This window comes from Petromyzon marinus, chromosome 76 (genome assembly GCF_048934315.1).
Source record: "Petromyzon marinus isolate PM22_M1 ecotype Great Lakes invasive population chromosome 76, UKy_Petmar_22M1.pri1.0, whole genome shotgun sequence".
NCBI classification, from domain to species: domain Eukaryota; kingdom Metazoa; phylum Chordata; class Hyperoartia; order Petromyzontiformes; family Petromyzontidae; genus Petromyzon; species Petromyzon marinus.
In genome coordinates, this window is record NC_133742.1 from 3,352,336 (window position 1) to 3,371,848 (window position 19,513).

Below are 19,513 nucleotides of genomic sequence, written 5' to 3' on the forward strand. Positions count from 1 at the left end.
GTTGCGTGAGTGCGTGAGTGAGTGTGTGAGTGAGTGAAAGATCTGGGCAAGATCCCATCGGTGAGCTCCTCCGGCGGGCAAGGCTGCGTTGTCTGGGTCATGTAGCCCGCATGCCCAGCCACCGCATGCCGAAACAGCTTTTGTTCGGCCGGATTGAGGGAGCTAAGCGGGCGCGGCACGGGCTAGAGAAGAGATGGAGTGATGTGGTACAGGAGGACGTGGAGCTGAGTGGACTTGCCTATGACTGGTACCAGCGGTGTCAAGATCAGCCTCTGTGGAGGAGGCTCGTGAAGGACGCTACTGGACAGTTGGAGGTAGTCGCCCTCCAACAACAACGGAGGGCGGAGGAGCGACGCTCAGAACAACGAGCGGAGCGCCGGGTGGCTAAAGCACAGCAGGTTGGCACAGTAGGGGGCACAGGTGGTGCATCAGCCAGTCATCTCAGTCATCTCAGTTAATCGACCCGTGGCATCTGGGTCTGCCCCGTGACCTCCTGCCAGCGGGCGTTCGACACTTCACGTGGCCTCAGCGTGCACATAGCCTGGCACAAGCGTCGTGGTGACATCACCGCCACTTAGTGGCAAATGGCGGTTGTTGTTGAGTGAGTGAGTGGGTGAGTGTGTGAGTGAGTGAGTGAGTGGGTGAGTGAGTGAGTGGTGAGTGAGTGGGTGAGTGAGTGTGTGAGTGGCAGAGTGAGTGAGTGGCTGAGTGAGTGAGTGGCTGAGTGAGTGAGTGAGTGGCTGCGTGAGTGAGTGGCTGAGTGAGTGGTGAGTGAGTGGGTGAGTGGGTGAGTGGGTGAGTGAGTGAGTGGGTGAGTGAGTGGGTGAGTGAGTGTGTGAGTGTGTGAGTGAGTGAGTGCTTGCATGAGTGAGTGGGTGAGTGAGTGGATGGGTGAGTGAGTGGGTGGGTGAGTGAGTGAGTGGTTGCGTGAGTGAGTGGGTGAGTGAGTGGGTGGGTGAGTGAGTGGTGAGTGAGTGGGTGAGTGGGTGAGTGTGTGAGTGAGTGGGTGAGTGGGTGAGTGGGTGAGTGAGTGAGTGGGTGAGTGAGTGAGTGGGTGAGTGAGTGGTGAGTGAGTGGGTGAGTGAGTGAGTGAGTGGGTGAGTGGGTGAGTGAGTGAGTGGGTGAGTGAGTGGGTGAGTGGGTGAGTGAGTGGGTGAGTGAGTGAGTGGTGAGTGAGTGAGTGACCGAGTGAGTGGGTGAGTGAGTGAGTGAGTGTGTGAGTGGCTGAGTGAGTGAGTGGCTGAGTGAGTGAGTGGCTGAATGAGTGTGTGAATGAGTGAGTGGTGAGTGAGTGAGTGGCTGAGTGAGTGAGTGGTGAGTGAGTGAGTGGGTGAGTGGGTGAGTGAGTGAGTGGGTGAGTGAGTGGGTGAGTGGGTGAGTGAGTGGGTGAGTGAGTGAGTGGTGAGTGAGTGAGTGAGCGAGTGAGTGGGTGAGTGAGTGAGTGAGTGTGTGAGTGGCTGAGTGAGTGAGTGGCTGAGTGAGTGAGTGGCTGAATGAGTGTGTGAGTGAGTGAGTGGTGAGTGAGTGAGTGGCTGAGTGAGTGAGTGGTGAGTGAGTGAGTGAGCGAGTGAGTGGGTGAGTGAGTGAGTGGGTGGGTGAGTGAGTGGGTAAGTGAGTGGCTGAGTGAGTGAGTGAGTGGTGAGTGAGTGGCTGAGTGGGTGAGTGGGTGAGTGAGTGAGTGAGTGGGTGAGTGAGTGGGTAAGTGAGTGGCTGAGTGGGTGAGTGAGTGGCTGAGTGAGTGGCTGAGTGAGTGGTGAGTGAGTGAGTGAGCGAGTGAGTGAGCGGGTGAGTGAGTGGGTGAGTGAGTGAGTGAGTGGTGAGCGAGTGGGTGAGTGGAGTTACCGGAACATGATGTAGTCTGGGCTGGGGTTGGGAGCGATCCACGTGACCTGGACACGTCGCTTCTCAGCGCTGTTCCTGTGACTCACCGCCGAGTTCTGTGCGACACAAACAAAGGTCCCCCGGGTAGCCTCACCGCACAGCCTGTTGGGGGCAAGTGCTGATAGCAGCAGCAGCTTGACCCCGTGGGTGGTGACCCCGTGAGTGGTGACCCCGTGAGTAGTGACCCCGTGAGTGACCCCGTGAGTAGTCACCCCGTGAGTGACCCCGTGAGTGACCCCGTGAGTGACCCTGTGAGTGACCCCGTGAGTAGTGACCCCGTGAGTAGTGACCCCGTGAGTGACCCCGTGAGTGACCCCGTGAGTAGTGACCCCGTGAGTAGTGACCCCGTGAGTAGTGACCCCGTGAGTAGTGACCCCGTGAGTGACCCCGTGAGTAGTGACCCCGTGAGTAGTGACCCCGTGAGTGACCCCGTGAGTGACCCCGTGAGTGACCCTGTGAGTGACCCCGTGAGTGACCCTGTGAGTGACCCCGTGAGTAGTGACCCCGTGAGTGACCCCGTGAGTGACCCCGTGAGTGACCCCGTGAGTGGTGACCCCGTGAGTGACCCCGTGAGGAGTGACCCCGTGAGTGACCCCGTGAGTGACCCCGTGAGTGACCCCATGAGTAGTGACCCCGTGAGTAGTGACCCCGTGAGTGGTGACCCCATGAGTGACCACGTGAGTGACCACGTGAGTGACCCCGTGAGTAGTGACCATGTGAGTGACCCCGTGAGTAGTGACCACGTGAGTGGTGACCCCGTGAGTGGTGACCCCGTGAGTAGTGACCCCGTGAGTGACCCCGTGAGTAGTGACCACGTGAGTAGTGACCACGTGAGTGGTGACCACGTGAGTGGTGACCCCGTGAGTGACCCCGTGAGTGGTGACCCCGTGAGTGGTGACCCCGTGAGTGACCCCGTGAGTGGTGACCCCATGAGTAGTGACCCCGTGAGTGGTGACCCCGTGAGTAGTGACCCCGTGAGTAGTGACCCCGTGAGTGACCACGTGAGTGGTGACCCCGTGAGTGGTGACCCCGTGAGTGGTGACCCCGTGAGGAGTGACCCCGTGAGTGACCCCGTGAGTGGTGACCCCGTGAGTGACCCCGTGAGTGGTGACCACGTGAGTGGTGACCACGTGAGTGGTGACCCCTTGAGTGACCCCGTGAGTGACCCCGTGAGTGGTGACCATGTGAGTGGTGACCCCGTGAGTGACCACGTGAGTGACCCCGTGAGTGACCCCATGAGTGACCACGTGAGTGACCACGTGAGTAGTGACCCCGTGAGTGACCCCGTGAGTGACCCCGTGAGTAGTGACGACGTGAGTGGTGACCCCGTGAGTAGTGACCCCGTGAGTGGTGACCACGTGAGTGACCACGTGAGTGGTGACCACGTGAGTAGTGACCCCGTGAGTGGTGACCCCGTGAGTGACCACGTGAGTGGTGACCACGTGAGTAGTGACCCCGTGAGTGGTGACCCCGTGAGTGACCCCGTGAGTGGTGACCCCGTGAGTGACCACGTGAGTGGTGACCCCGTGAGTGACCCCGTGAGTGGTGACCACGTGAGTGACCCCGTGAGTGGTGACCCCGTGAGTGACCACGTGAGTGGTGACCACGTGAGTGACCACGTGAGTGGTAACCACGTGAGTAGTGACCCCGTGAGTGGTGACCCCGTGAGTGACCACGTGAGTGGTGACCACGTGAGTAGTGACCCCGTGAGTGGTGACCCCGTGAGTGACCCCGTGAGTGGTGACCCCGTGAGTGACCACGTGAGTGGTGACCACGTGAGTGACCACGTGAGTGGTGACCACGTGAGTAGTGACCCCGTGAGTGGTGACCCCGTGAGTGACCACGTGAGTGGTGACCACGTGAGTGACCCTGTGAGGAGTGACCCCGTGAGTGACCACGTGAGTGACCCCGTGAGTGGTGACCACGTGAGTGGTGACCATGTGAGTGACCACGTGAGTGGTGACCACGTGAGTGACCCTGTGAGGAGTGACCCCGTGAGTGACCACGTGAGTGACCACGTGAGTGACCACGTGAGTGACCACGTGAGTGGTGACCACGTGAGTGGTGACCCCGTGAGTGGTGACCACGTGGTACCGCTCTGCCCCCACAGTCCAGCAGCTGCCCCTCTGCTGCCCCCGTGAGGATGAAGGTCCCCAGGGGGCTGCCCAGCCCCCGCGTGGGGTCCAGCGCCTGCAGCAAGAAGCCGAGGAAGGGGGCGGTCCCCGCATCCACGGTCGCTATGGTAACTGGGGCGGGGCATGGGGGGGGTGATGGTAGTGTGGGTAGGTTGTGGTGTGTAGTGTGGGTAGGTTGTGGTGTGTAGTGTGTGTAGTGTGTGTAGTGTGTGGTGTGTGTGTGTGTGGTGTGTGTGTGGTGTGTGTGTGGTGTGTGTGTGGTGTGTGTGTGTGTGTAGTGTGTGTGTGTAGTGTGTGTAGTTGTGTGGTGTGTGTAGTGTGTGTGTGTAGTGTGTGTGTGTAGTGTGTGTGTGTAGTGTGTGTAGTGTGTGTGTAGTGTGTGTGTGTAGTGTGTGTAGTGTGTGTGTAGTGTGTGTGTACTGTGTGTGTAGTGTGTGTGTAGTGTGTAGTGTGTCTGTGTAGTTGTGTGTGTGTGTAGTGTGTGTAGTGTGTGTGTGTGTGGTGTGTGTGTGTGTAGTGTGTAGTGTGTGTGTGTAGTGTGTGGTGTGTGTGTGTAGTGTGTGTAGTGTGTGTGTAGTGTGTGTAGTGTAGTGTGTGTAGTGTGTGTGTGTAGTTGTGTGTGTGGTGTGTGTGTGTGTAGTGTGTGTGTGTAGTGTGTGTGTAGTGTGTGTGTGTAGTGTGTGTAGTGTGTGTGTGTAGTGTGTGTGTAGTGTGTGTAGTGTGTGTGTGTAGTGTGTGTAGTGTGTGTGTGTAGTGTGTGTGTAATGTGTGTGTGTAGTGTGTGTGTAGTGTGTGTGCGTAGTGTGTATGTGTAGTGTGTGTAGTGTGTGTGTAGTGTGTGTGTGGTGTGTGTGTGTGTAGTTGTGTGTGTGTGTAGTGTGTGTAGTTGTGTGTTTGTAGTGTGTGTGTAGTGTGTGTGTAGTGTGTGTAGTGTGTGTGTGTAGTGTGCGTAGTGTGCGTGTGTAGTGTGTGTAGTGTGTGTGTAGTGTGCGTGTGTAGTGTGTGTGTAGTGTGTGTGTAGTGTGTGTGTGTAGTGTATGTGTAGTGTGTGTGTGTGTAGTGTGTGTGTAGAGTCTGTGTGTAGTGTGTGTGTAGTAGTATGTGTGTGGTGTGTGTATGTGTAGTATGTGTGTAGTGTGTGTGTAGTGTATGTGTAGTGTGTGTAGTATGTGTGTGTGTAGTGTGTGTGTAGTGTGTGTGTGTAGTGTGTGTGTGTGCTGTGTGTGTGATGTGTGTGTGCAGTGTGTGTGTAGTATGTGTGTAGTGTGTGTGTGTAATGTGTGTGTAGTGTGTGTGTAGTGTTTGTAGTGTGTGTGTAGTGTGTGTGTGTAGTGTGTGTGTGTGTAATGTGTGTGTATAGTGTGTGTGTAGTGTGTGTGTAGTGTGTGTATTGTGTGTGTGTAGTGCGTGTGTGTAGTGTGTGTGTAATGTGTGTGTGTAGTGTGTGTGTAGTGTGTGTGTAGTGTGTGTGTAGTGTGTGTGTGTAGTGTGTGTAGTGTGTGTGTAGTGTGTGTGTAGTGTGTGTGTAGTGTGTGTATTTTGAGTGTGTGTAGTGTGTGTGTACTGTGTGTGTGGTGTGTGTGTAGTGTATGTGTAGTGTGTGTGTGTGTAGTGTGTGTGTGTGTGGTGTGTGTGTGTGTGTAGTGTGTGTAGTGTGTGTAGTGTGTGTGTGTGTGTAGTGTGTGTAGTGTGTGTGTAGTGTGTGTAGTGTGTGTAGTGTGTGTGTAGTGTGTGTATAGTGTGTGTATAGTGTGTGCAGTGTGTGTGTAGTGTGTGTAGTGTGTGTAGTGTGTAGTGTGTGTGTAGTGTGTGTGTGTGGTGTGTGTGTGTAGTGTGTGTGTAGTGTGTGTGTAGTGTGTGTGTGTAGTGTGTGTGTAGTGTGTGTGTAGTGCGTGTGTGTAGTGTGTGTAGTGTGTGTGTGTATGTGTGTGTAGCTGTGTGTGTGTAGTGTGTGTGTGGCTGTGTGTGTGTAGCTGTGTGTAGCTGTGTGTGTGTAGTGTGTATGTAGCTGTGTGTGTAGCTGTGTGTGTGTAGCTGTGTGTAGCTGTGTGTACAGCTGTGTGTGTGTAGTGTGTGTGTGGTGTGTGTAGCTGTGTGTGTAGCTGTGTGTGTAGTGTGTGTGTATGTGTGTGTAGCTGTGTGTGTAGCTGTGTGTGTAGTGTGTGCGTATATGTGTGTGTAGCTGTGTGTGTAGTGTGTGTAGCTGTGTGTGTGTAGTGTGTGTATGTGTATGTGTGTATAGCTGTGTGTAGCTGTGTGTGTGTAGCTGTGTGTGTGTAGTGTGTGTGTGTAGCTGTGTGTGTGTAGCTTGTGTAGCTGTGTGTGTAGTGTGTGTGGTGTGTGTGGTGTGTGGTGTGTGTAGTGTGTGTGTGTGGTGTGTGTGTATGTGTGTGTAGCTGTGTGTGGCTGTGTGTGTAGTGTGTGTAGTGTGTGTGTAGTGTGTGTAGTGTGTGTGTGTAGCTGTGTGTGTAGTGTGTGTGTATGTGTGTGTGTATAGCTGTGTGTAGCTGTGTGTGTAGTGTGTGTGGCTGTGTGTGTAGCTGTGTGTAGCTGTTTGTAGCTGTGTGTGTAGTGTGTGTGTAGCTGTGTGTGCGTGCAGCTGTGTGTAGCTGTGTGTGGCTGTGTGTGTAGTGTGTGTGGCTGTGTGTGTAGCTGTTTGTAGCTGTGTGTGTAGTGTGTGTGTAGCTGTGTGTGCGTGCAGCTGTGTGTAGCTGTGTGTAGCTGTGTGTGGCTGTGTGTGTAGTGTGTGTGGCTGTGTGTAGTTGTTTGTAGCTGTGTGTGTAGTGTGTGTGTAGCTGTGTGTGCGTGCAGCTGTGTGTAGCTGTGTGTGGCTGTGTGTGTAGTGTGTGTGTAGTGTGTGTAGCTGTTTGTAGCTGTGTGTGTGTAGTGTGTGTGTGTGTAGCTGTGTGTGTGTGTTGCTTGTGTAGCTGTGTGTGTAGTGTGTGTGGTGTGTGTGGTGTGTGTGTGTGTGTGGTGTGTGTGTAGTGTGTGTGTGGTGTGTGTGTGTGTGTGTAGCTGTGTGTGGCTGTGTGTGTAGCTGTGTGTGGCTGTGTGTGTAGTGTGTGTGGCTGTGTGTGTAGCTGTGTGTAGCTGTGTGTGTAACTGTGTGTGTAGTGTGTGTAGCTGTGTGTGTGTAGTGTGTGTGTGTATGTGTGTGTAGTGTGTGTGGCTGTGGGTGTAGCTGTTTGTAGCTGTGTGTGTAGTGTGTGTGTAGCTGTGTGTGCGTGCAGCTGTGTGTAGCTGTGTGTGGCTGTGTGTGTAGTGTGTGTGGCTGTGTGTATAGCTGTTTGTAGCTGTGTGTGTAGTGTGTGTGTAGCTGTGTGTGCGTGCAGCTGTGTGTAGCTGTGTGTGGCTGTGTGTGTAGTGTGTGTGTAGTGTGTGTAGCTGTTTGTAGCTGTGTGTGTAGCTGTGTGTGGCTGTGTGTGTAGCTGTGTGTGGCTGTGTGTGTAGTGTGTGTGTAGTGTGTGTAGCTGTTTGTAGCTGTGTGTGCGTAGTGTGTGTGTGTAGCTGTGTGTGTGTAGCTTGTGTAGCTGTGTGTGTAGTGTGTGTGGTGTGTGTGGTGTGTGTGTGTGGTGTGTGTGTAGTGTGTGTGTGGTGTGTGTGTGTATGTGTGTGTAGCTGTGTGTGGCTGTGTGTGTAGCTGTGTGTGTAGCTGTGTGTGGCTGTGTGTGTAGTGTGTGTGGCTGTGTGTGTAGCTGTGTGTAGCTGTGTGTGTAGCTGTGTGTGTAGTGTGTGTGTAGTGTAGCTGTGTGTGTGTAGTGTGTGTAGTGTGTGTGTAGCTTGTGTAGCTGTGTGTGTAGTGTGTGTGGTGTGTGTGGTGTCTGTGCGTGGTGTGTGTGTGTGTGGTGTGTGTGTATGTGTGTGTAGCTCTGTGTAGTGTGTGTGTGTATAGTTGTGTGTGTAGCTGTGTGTATAGTGTGTGTATGTGTGTGTGTAGCTGTGTATGTAGTGTGTGTGGTGTGTGTGGTGTGTGTGTGTGGTGTGTGTATGTGTGTGTGTATAGCTGTGTGTGTAGCTGTGTGTGTGCAGCTGTGTGTAGCTGTTTGTAGCTGTGTGTGTAGTGTGTGTGTAGCTGTGTGTGTATGTAGCTGTGTGTGCGTGCAGCTGTGTGTAGCTGTTTGTAGCTGTGTGTGTAGTGTGTGTGTAGCTGTGTGTGTATGTAGCTGTGTGTGTGTAGAGTGTGTGTGTATGTGTGTGTAGCTGTGTGTGGCTGTGTGTGTAGCTGTTTGTAGCTGTGTGTGTAGCTGTGTGTGTAGTGTGTGTAGCTGTGTGTGTGTAGTGTGTGTGTGTATGTGTGTGTAGCTGTGTGTGTAGCTGTGTGTGGCTGTGTGTGTAGTGTGTGTGTAGCTGTGTGTGTATGTAGCTGTGTGTGTGTGCAGCTGTGTGTAGCTGTGTGTAGCTGTGTGTGTAGTGTGTGTGTAGCTGTGTGTGTATGTAGCTGTGTGTGTGTGCAGCTGTGTGTAGCTGTGTGTAGCTGTGTGTGTGTGTATGTGTGTGTAGCTGTGTGTGGCTGTGTGTGTAGCTGTGTGTGGCTGTGTGTGTATGTGTGTGTAGCTGTGTGTGTGTGCAGCTGTGTGTAGTGTGTGTGTATGTGTGTGTGTATAGCTGTGTGTGTAGCTGTGTGTGTGTGTAGCTGTGTGTGTGTAGCTGTGTGTAGCTGTGTGTGTAGTGTGTGTATGTGTGTGTGTATAGCTGTGTGTGTAGCTGTGTGTGTGTGTAGCTGTGTGTGTGTAGCTGTGTGTAGCTGTGTGTGTGTAGAGTGTGTGTGTGTATGTGTGTGTAGCTGTGTGTGGCTGTGTGTGTAGCTGTGTGTAGCTGTGTGTGTGTTTAGTGTAGCTGTGTGTGTAGTGTGTGTGGTGTGTGTGGTGTGTGTGTGTAGTGTGTGTGTATGTGTGTGTGTATAGCTGTGTGTATAGCTGTGTGTAGTGTGTGTGGCTGTGTGTGTAGCTGTGTGTAGTGTGTGTGTATATGTGTGTGTATAGCTGTGGGGAGCGATAGTGTAGCGGTTAGCGCGCTGCGCTATGAACCTGGCGACCCGGGTTCGATTCCCGCTCACGGGCAACACCAGTGACGATTATCTGAACCGGTCCCGGGCCTCCCCTAGGTCGACTCAGCCTCAAATGAGTACCTGGTGCGGTGTGTAAACATTGCCACTGGGGAGACAAAGGCGGTCGGGCGTGGTGCTGGCCACCCACCCCCTCGTGTACCGTTCCGGCCTTCATAGGTGCTCGCTAACAGCACTTGCCCCTACAGTCTGTTCAGGCTATACGGGGGATCTTTGTCTTTGTCTTTGTATAGCTGTGTGTGTAGCTGTGTGTAGTGTGTGTGTGTGTATAGCTGTGTGTGTAGCTGTGTGTAGCTGTGTGTGTAGCTGTGTGTGTAGCTGTGTGTGTAGTGTGTGTGTAGTGTGTGTGTAGTGTGTGTTTAGTGTAGCTGTGTGTGTAGTGTGTGTGGTGTGTGTGGTGTGTGTGTGTGTGTAGTGTGTGTGTATGTGTGTGTGTATAGCTGTGTGTGTAGCTGTGTGTGTAGTGTGTGTGTAGCTTGTGTAGCTGTGTGTGGCTGTGTGTGTAGCTGTGTGTGGCTGTGTGTGTAGCTGTGTGTAGTGTGTGTGTAGTGTGTGTGTATGTGTGTGTGTAGCTGTGTGTGTGTAGCTGTGTGTAGCTGTGTGTAGCTGTGTGTATAGTGTGTGTGTGTGTAGCTGTGTGTGTGTGTGGCTTGTGTAGCTATGTGTGTAGCTGTGTGTGGCTGTGTGTGTAGCTGTGTGTAGTGTGTGTGTGTGTATAGTTGTGTGTGTAGCTGTGTGTATAGTGTGTGTATGTGTGTGTGTAGCTTGTGTAGCTGTGTGTGTAGCTGTGTGTGGCTGTGTGTGTAGTGTGTGTGGCTGTGTGTGTAGCTGTGTGTAGCTGTGTGTGTAGCTGTGTGTGTAGTGTGTGTGTAGTGTGTGTGTGTTTAGTGTAGCTGTGTGTGTAGTGTGTGTGGTGTGTGTGGTGTGTGTGTGTGGTGTGTGTATGTGTGTGTGTGTAGCTGTGTGTGTAGCTGTGTGTGTGTAGTGTGTGTGTGTATCTGTGTGTAGCTGTGTGTGGCTGTGTGTGGCTGTGTGTAGCTGTGTGTGGCTGTGTGTGTAGCTGTTTGTAGCTGTGTGTGTAGTGTGTGTGGCTGTGTGTGTATGTGTGTGTAGCTGTGTGTGTGTGCAGCTGTGTGTAGCTGTGTATAGCTGTGTGTAGTGTGTGTGTATGTGTGTGTGTATGTGTGTGTAGCTGTGTGTGGCTGTGTGCAGCTACGTGTGTGTAGTGTGTGTGTATGTGTGTGTGTATAGCTGTGTGTGTAGCTGTGTGTGTGTGCAGCTGTGTGTAGCTGTGTGTAGCTGTGTGTAGCTGTTTGTAGCTGTGTGTGTGTAGTGTGTGTAGCTGTGTAGCTGTGTGCAGCTGCGTCCCTCACCCACGACAGCATCTCCCACGTTGAAGCTGCCCTGGGCAGCCTCCACGCTGTAGTTGCTGGGGCCGCTCTGTGGCCTCCCTGGGTGGCCCGGCACGAGGTCACCGCAGGCCGGGCCCACGAGGCCGCTTGAGTAGCCCTGGGCCACCTGGGGGGGCCACGGTAGCAGCAGCAGCACCACCACCAGCGGCAGGGCCATCACCGTCAGCTGTGCCGCACACAGACACAGGCAAAGGTCCCCTGAGTAGCCTCCAAGACAAGGTAGGGGCAAGTGCTGTAGAGACACTGCACACAGGCAAAGGTCCCCCGTGTAGCCTCTAGCATACTAGAGGGGCAAGTGCTGTTGGTAGCGAGTAGCAGCAGCAGCGTCTATGAAGAATACCGGCACTGTGGCACACACAGACGTACACACACACAGTGTACACACACATAGTGTACACACATACGCACACACGTAAACACACAGTGTACACACACACAGTGTACACACACACGTACACAACAACAACAACCGCCATTCGCCACTAAGTGGCGGTTACGTTACCACGACGCTTGTGCCAGGCTATGTGCACCTTGAGGCCACGTGAAGTGTCGAACGCCCGCTGGCAGGAGGTCACGGGGCAGACCCAGGTGCCACGGGTCGACTGACTAAGATGACTGGCTGATGCACCACCTGTGCCCCCTACTGTGCCAACCTGCTGTGCTTTAGCCACCGGGCGCTCCGCTCGTTGTTGTGAGCGTCGCTCCTCTGCCCTCCGTTATTGTTGGAGGGCGACTGCCTCCAACTGCCCAGTAGCGTCCTTCACGAGCCTCCTCCACAGAGGCCGATCTTGACACCGCTGGTACCAGTCATCGGCAAGTCCAATCAGCTCCACGTCCTCCTGTACCACATCATTCCATCTCTTCTCTAGCCCGTGCCGCGCCCTTTTAGCCCCCTCGATCCAGCCAAACAAAAGCTGTTTCGGCATGCGGTGGCTGGGCATGCGGGCTACGTGACCCAGCCATCGCAACCTTGCCTGCCGGAGGAGCTCACCGATGGGACCCTGCCCAGATCTTTCAAGGATTTGTGAGCTCCTCACACAATACAGCCTGGTTAAACCCAGGATGGATCGCGAAGATGTTCCATTAGGGGAGTCCACGTCACATACACGTACACGCACAGTGTACACAAGTACACACACACACGTACACACACACGTACACACAAACGTACACACACACAGTGTACACACGTACACACACACACAGTGTACACACGTACACACACACAGTGTACACACGTACACACACACACAGTGTACACACGTACACACACACACAGTGTACACACGTACACACACACACAGTGTACACACGTACACACAGTGTACACACGTACACACAGTGTACACACGTACACACAGTGTACACACGTACACACACACACAGTGTACACACGTACACACACAGTGTACACACGTACACACACACACGCACAGTGTACACACGTACACACACACAGTGTACACGTACACACACACAGTGTACACGTACACACACACAGTGTACACGTACACACACGCAGTGTACACGTACACGCACACACAGTGTACACGTACACACACACACAGTGTACACGTACACACACACACAGTGTACACGTACACACACACAGTGTACACGTACACACACACACAGTGTACACGTACACACACACACAGTGTACACGTACACACACACAGTGTACACGTACACACACACACAGTGTACACACACAGTGTACACACGTACACACACAGTGTACACACGTATACACACATGCACACACGTACACGCACAGTGTACACGTACACACACAGTGTACACACGTACGCACACAGTGTACACACGTACGCACACATGCACACTCACAGTGTACACACAGTGTACACACGTACACACACACACGTACACACACAGTGTACACACGTACACACACAGTGTACACACGTACACACACAGTGTACACACGTACACACACAGTGTACACACGTACACACAGTGTACACACGTACACACACAGTGTACACACGTACACACACACAGTGTACACACGTACACGCACAACATGCACACACGTACACACACAGTGTACACACACACGTACACACACTCACACCTGCTCTGTGTAGAACTCCACAAACCACCACCACCCAGCAGCAGCAGCTTGAGCAACAGTGACTCGTCCACACCCCCTTTGCCCTGCACTCTCACGCCATGCACCGTGTCTCTCTCTCCCCGTGTCTCTCTCTCCCCGTGTCTCTCTCTCCCCGTGTCTCTCTCTCCCCGTGTCTCTCTCTCCCCGTGTCTCTCTCTCCCCGTGTCTCTCTCTCCCCGTGTCTCTCTCTCCCCGTGTCTCTCTCTCCCCGTGTCTCTCTCTCCCCGTGTCTCTCTCTCCCCGTGTCTCTCTCTCCCCGTGTCTCTCTCTCCCCGTGTCTCTCTCTCCCCGTGTCTCTCTCTCCCCGTGTCTCTCTCTCCCCGTGTCTCTCTCTCCCCGTGTCTCTCTCCCCGTGTCTCTCTCTCCCCGTGTCTCTCTCTCCCCGTGTCTCTCTCTCCCCGTGTCTCTCTCTCCCCGTGTCTCTCTCTCCCCGTGTCTCTCTCTACCCGTGTCTCTCTCCCCGTGTCTCTCTCTCCCCGTGTCTCTCTCCCCGTGTCTCCCCCCCCGTGTCTCTCTCCCCGTGTCTCTCTCTCTGTGTCCCCGTGTCTCTCCCCGTGTCTCTCTCCCCGTGTCTCTCTCTCCCCGTGTCTCTCTCTCCCCGTGTCTCTCTCCCCGTGTCTCTCTCCCCGTGTCTCTCTCCCTGTCTCCCCCCGTGTCTCTCTCCCCGTGTCTCTCTCCCCGTGTCTCCCCCCCCCGTGTCTCTCTCTGTGTCCCCGTGTCTCTCTCTCTGTGTCCCCGTGTCTCTCTCCCCGTGTCTCTCTCCCCGTGTCTCTCTCCCCGTGTCTCTCTCTCCCCGTGTCTCTCTCTCCCCGTGTCTCTCTCTCCCCGTGTCTCTCTCCCCGTGTCTCTCTCCCCGTGTCTCTCTCCCCGTGTCTCTCTCCCTGTCTCCCCCCGTGTCTCTCTCCCCGTGTCTCTCTCCCCGTGTCTCTCTCCCCGTGTCTCTCTCTCCCCGTGTCTCTCTCCCCGTGTCTCTCTCCCCGTGTCTCTCTCCCCGTGTCTCTCTCTCCCCGTGTCTCTCTCCCCGTGTCTCTCTCCCCGTTTCTCTCTCCCCGTGTCTCTCTCTACCCGTGTCTATCTCCCCGTGTCTCTCTCCCCGTGTCTCTCTCCCCGTGTCTCTCTCTACCCGTGTCTCTCTCTCCCCGTGTCTCTCTCCCCGTGTCTCTCTCCCCGTGTCTCTCTCCCCGTGTCTCCCCCCCCGTGTCTCTCTCTGTGTCCCCGTGTCTCTCTCTCTGTGTCCCCGTGTCTCTCCCCGTGTCTCCCCCCGTGTCTCTCTCCCCGTGTCTCTCTCCCCGTGTCTCACCTCCTCACGCCGTCGCTAAGCGCTTCCTCGTGCTCGAATCGATTCCGTGACTTTTTAAGGGGAATCGATTTTTTTCACACTTCATGGGCAATGTTAGTCTATGGGCAATGTTAGTCTATGGGTAATGTTAGTCTATGGGTAATGTTAGTATATGGGCAATGTTAGTCTATGGGCAATGTTAGTCTATGGGTAATGTTAGTCTATGGGTAATGTTAGTCTATGGGCAATGCTAGTCTATGGGCAATGTTAGTCTATGGGCAATGTTAGTCTATGGGCAATGTTAGTCTATGGGCAATGTTAGTCTATGGGCAATGTTAGTCTATGGGTAATGTTAGTCTATGGGCAATGTGAGTCTATGGGCAATGTTAGTCTATGGGCAATGTTAGTCTATGGGCAATGTTAGTCTATGGGTAATGTGAGTCTATGGGTAATGTTAGTCTATGGGTAATGTTAGTCTATGGGCAATGTTAGTCTATGGGCAATGTTAGTCTATGGGCAATGTGAGTCTATGGGCAATGTTAGTCTATGGGCAATGTTAGTCTATGGGTAATGTTAGTCTATGGGTAATGTTAGTCTATGGGCAATGTGAGTCTATGGGGAATGTTAGTCTATGAGCAATGTTAGTCTATGGGCAATGTTAGTCTATGGTTAATGTTAGTCTATGGGCAATGTGAGTCTATGGGCAATGTGAGTCTATGGATAATGTTAGTGTATGGGCAATGTGAGTCTATGGGTAATGTTAGTCTATGGGCAATGTTAGTCTATGGGTAATGTTAGTCTACGGGTAATGTTAGTCTATGGGCAATGCTAGTCTATGGGCAATGTTAGTCTATGGGCAATGTTAGTCTATGGGCAATGTTAGTCTATGGGCAATGTTAGTCTATGGGCAATGTTAGTCTATGGGTAATGTTAGTCTATGGGCAATGTGAGTCTATGGGCAATGTTAGTCTATGGGCAATGTTAGTCTATGGGTAATGTTAGTCTATGGGCAATGTTAGTCTATGGGTAATGTGAGTCTATGGGTAATGTTAGTCTATGGGTAATGTTAGTCTATGGGCAATGTTAGTCTATGGGCAATGTTAGTCTATGGGCAATGTTAGTCTATGGGTAATGTTAGTCTATGGGTAATGTTAGTCTATGGGCAATGTTAGTCTATGGGCAATGTGAGTCTATGGGTAATGTTAGTCTATGAGCAATGTTAGTCTATGGGCAATGTTAGTCTATGGTTAATGTTAGTCTATGGGTAATGTTAGTCTATGGGCAATGTTAGTCTATGGGCAATGTGAGTCTATGGGCAATGTGAGTCTATGGGTAATGTTAGTCTATGGGCAATGTTAGTCTATGGGTAATGTTAGTCTATGGGTAATGTTAGTCTATGGGCAATGTTAGTCTATGGGCAATGTTAGTCTATGGGCAATGTTAGTCTATGGGTAATGTTAGTCTATGGGTAATGTTAGTCTATGGGCAATGTTAGTCTATGGGTAATGTTAGTCTATGGGTAATGTTAGTCTATGGGTAATGTTAGTCTATGGGTAATGTTAGTCTATGGGTAATGTTAGTCTATGGGCAATGTTAGTCTATGGGTAATGTGAGTATATGGGTAATGTTAGTCTATGGGTAATGTTAGTCTATGGGTAATGTTAGTCTATGGGTAATGTTAGTCTATGGGTAATGTTAGTCTATGGGCAATGTTAGTCTATGGGCAATGTGAGTCTATGGGCAATGTGAGTCTATGGGCAATGTTAGTCTATGGGCAATGTTAGTCTATGGGTAATGTTAGTCTATGGGTAATGTTAGTCTATGGGCAATGTTAGTCTATGGGTAATGTTAGTCTATGGGCAATGTTAGTCTATGGGCAATGTTAGTCTATGGGCAATGTTAGTCTATGGGCAATGTTAGTCTATGGGCAATGTTAGTCTATGGGCAATGTTAGTCTATGGGTAATGTTAGTCTATGGGTAATGTTAGTCTATGGGCAATGTTAGTCTATGGGTAATGTGAGTCTATGGGCAATGTTAGTCTATGGGCAATGTTAGTCTATGGGTAATGTTAGTCTATGGGTAATGTTAGTCTATGGGCAATGTTAGTCTATGGGTAATGTGAGTCTATTGGTAATGTTAGTCTATGGGCAATGTTAGTCTATGGGTAATGTTAGTCTATGGGCAATGCTAGTCTATGTGTAATGTGAGTCTATGGGCAATGTTAGTCTATGGGCAATATTAGTCACCGGCGAGGTAGTTAACGTCTCCTAGCCACCGTGATGATGAGAGAGACGCAGACTCCAAATTTCCAGCAGCAGCAGCAGGCATCGTCAGGGTCGGGATCGGACCCACAGGCTCACACCACCGTGACGCCGCTTAAATAAATAAAATAATATTATATGGGCAACAATAACAATACCCTTATGTGTCCTACATTTGGGCCACCCTGTATGGTAATGATGTGGCCGGGCGCGTGCCGGCCTTCAAAGGTGCTCGCTCACAGCACTTGGCCCTACAGCCTGTTCAGACTTTACCGGGGGATCTTTGTCTTTTGTGTGTGTGTGTCAGTGTGTGTGTGTCAGTGTGTGTGTCAGTGTGTGTGTGTCAGTGTGTGTGTGTCTGTGTGTGTGTCAGGGTGCGGTCAAGGGATGGCTCCCTATTGCTCAACCACGTTTTGTATGCTGATGATTTGGTAATAGCTGCTCATTCAGAGGAGGAGTTGGAGACGCTTCTGCTGAGACTGGAGCGTGCCACTAAGAGGTGGGGCCTTACCATCAGCCCCACCAAAACTAAGCACCTGCCTGGGTATTTTGTACCATCGGACACTCCACCCCCACAACTCCCAATCGGTGATGGGGCAGTTGTGGAGCGAGTGGAGAGTTTCCCATACCTGGGCAGTGTGCTTATGACCGGCTCCAGTTTAACAGCAGAGGTCTCACTCCGAATCAGTCGAGCGGCAATATCTTTTCATCGGTTGCGTAACACTGTGTGGAAGCTACCTGGTCTGTCGCTCCGCTCTAAGCTTCAGGTCTTCTCGGCCACGGTCATTCCCTCCCTTCTCTACGCTTGCGAAACGTGGACCCCCCTAATGGAACATCTTCGCCGGTTAGAAACATTTAGGCTGGCCTGCCTACGATCTATCCTGAGTTTAACCAGACTGGATTGTGTGAGGAGCTCACAAATCCTTGAAAGATCTGGGCAAGGTCCCATCGGTGAGCTCCTCCGGCGGGCAAGGCTGCGATGGCTGGGTCATGTAGCCCGCATGGCCAGCCACCGCATGCCGAAACAGCTTTTGTTCGGCCGGATTGAGGGGGCTAAACGGGCGCGGCACGGGCTAGAGAAGAGATGGAGTGATGTGGTACAGGAGGACGTGGAGCTGAGTGGACTTGCCGATGACTGGTACCAGCGGTGTCAAGATCGGCCTCTGTGGAGGAGGCTCGTGAGGGACGCTACTGGGCAGTTGGAGATAGTCGCCCTCCAACAACAACGGAGGGCGGAGGAGCGACGCTCACAACAACGAGCGGAGCGCCGGGTGGCTAAAGCACAGCAGGTTGCCACAGTAGGGGGCACAGGTGGTGCATCAGCCAGTCATCTCAGTCAGTCGACCCGTGGCACCTGGGTCTGCCCCGTGACCTCCTGCCAGCGGGCGTTCGACACTTCACGTGGCCTCAGGGTGCACATAGCCTGGCACAAGCGTCGTGGTGACGTCACCGCCATTTAGTGGCGAATGGCGGTTGTTGTGTCAGCGTGTGTGTCAGTGTTGTATTCGTCCTTGTGGTGTCTTTGTCTTGACATGTTATTATCTGTTCGTGTTTGTTGTGTCACGCGTGCACAGCCCCAAATAGCTTCCGTTCGGTCGGATAGAGAGGGCAGCTGAAGGGACTGATGGTGTGAGTGGGTGGATGAGGGGGGTGAGTGCATGGGTGGGTGAGTGAGTGGGTGAGTGAGTGGGTGAGTGAGTGGGTGGGTGCATGGGTGGGTGAGTGAGTGGGTGAGTGAGTGGGTGAGTGAGTGGGTAAGTGAGTGGGTGAGTGAGTGGGTGGGTGCATGGGTGGGTGAGTGAGTGGATGGGTGAGTGGGTGGGTGAGGGGGTGAGTGCATGGGTGGGTGAGTGAGTGAGTGGGTGAGTGGGTGAGTGAGTGGGTGGGTGCATGGGTGGGTGAGTGAGTGAGTGGGTGAGTGAGTGGGTGAGTGAGTGGGTGGGTGCATGGGTGGGTGAGTGAGTGGGTGAGTGAGTGGGTAAGTGAGTGGGTGAGTGAGTGGGTGGGTGCATGGGTGGGTGAGTGAGTGGATGGGTGAGTGGGTGAGTGAGTGGGTGGGTGAGGGGGTGAGTGCATGAGTGGGTGAGTGAGTGGGTGAGTGAGTGGGTGGGTGAGTGGGTGAGTGAGTGGGTGGGTGCATGGGTGGGTGAGTGAGTGGGTGAGTGAGTGGGTAAGTGAGTGGGTGGGTGAGTGAGTGGGTGAGTGAGTGAGTGGGTAAGTGAGTGGGTGGGTGAGTGAGTGGGTGAGTTAGCTAGTGAGTGGGTGAATGAGTGAGTGGGTGAGTGAGTGAGTGGGTGAGTTAATGAGTGGGTGAGTGAGTGGGTTAGTGAGTGGGTGCTGTACTAGTATATTACACTATACACCACACTGTACACTACACTACACACTAGTGCTGTACTAATATATTACACAATACACTACACTATATACTACACTACACACTACACTATACACTAGTGCTGTACTAGTATATTACACTATACACTACACTATACACTACACTATACACTAGTGCTGTACTAGTATGTTACACTATACACTACACTATATACTACACTACACACTAGTGCTGTACTAGTATATTACACTATATACTACACTATACACTACACTACACACTAGTGCTGTACTAGTATATTACACAATACACTACACTATACACTAGTGCTGTACTAGTATACTACACTATATACTAAACTATACACTACCCTACACACTAGTGCTGTCCTAGTATATTACACAATACACTACACTATATACTATACTACACACTCCACTACACACTAGTGCTGTACTAGTATGTTACACTATACACTACACTACACACTAGTGCTGTACTAGTATGTTACACTATACACTACACTATACACTACACTATACACTACACTACACACTTGTGCTGTACTAGTATGTTACACTATACACTACACTACACACTAGTGCTGTACTAGTATACTACACTTTACACTACACTACACACTAGTGCTGTACTAGTATACTATACACTACACTATACACTACACTACACACTAGTGCTGTACTAGTATACTACACTTTACACTACACTACACACTAGTGCTGTACTAGTATACTATACACTACACTATACACTACACTACACACTAGTGCTGTACTAGTATACTACACTTTACACTACACTACACACTAGTGCTGTACTAGTATACTATACACTACACTATACACTACACTACACACTAGTGCTGTACTAGTATACTATACACTACACTATACACTACACTACACACTAGTGCTGTACTAGTATATTACACTAAACACTACACTATACACTACACACTAGTGCTGTACTAGTATGTTACACTATAC

General features: G+C 52.0%; 1 protein-coding gene across 2 annotated transcripts in view; it reads right to left on the reverse strand.

Moving 5' to 3' along the window:
• Positions 1–13,984, reverse strand: part of LOC116958379 (putative ferric-chelate reductase 1) — a 71,167-nt gene extending 57,183 nt beyond the window's left edge. The window contains exons 1-4 of one of the 2 annotated variants that reach the window (XM_076056526.1): positions 13,928–13,984; positions 10,455–10,659; positions 3,976–4,127; positions 1,843–1,937 (exon numbers count right to left, since the gene is read on the reverse strand). In XM_076056526.1, the coding sequence (XP_075912641.1) occupies positions 1,843–1,937; positions 3,976–4,127; positions 10,455–10,650 (443 nt within the window). In that variant the 5' untranslated portion in view covers positions 10,651–10,659; positions 13,928–13,984. Of the gene's footprint in view, positions 1–1,842; positions 1,938–3,975; positions 4,128–10,454; positions 10,660–12,588; positions 12,713–13,927 lie in introns of those variants that run through there. The other variant, XM_076056527.1, reaches the window with a different exon arrangement.
• Positions 13,985–19,513: the final 5,529 nt, after the last annotated feature.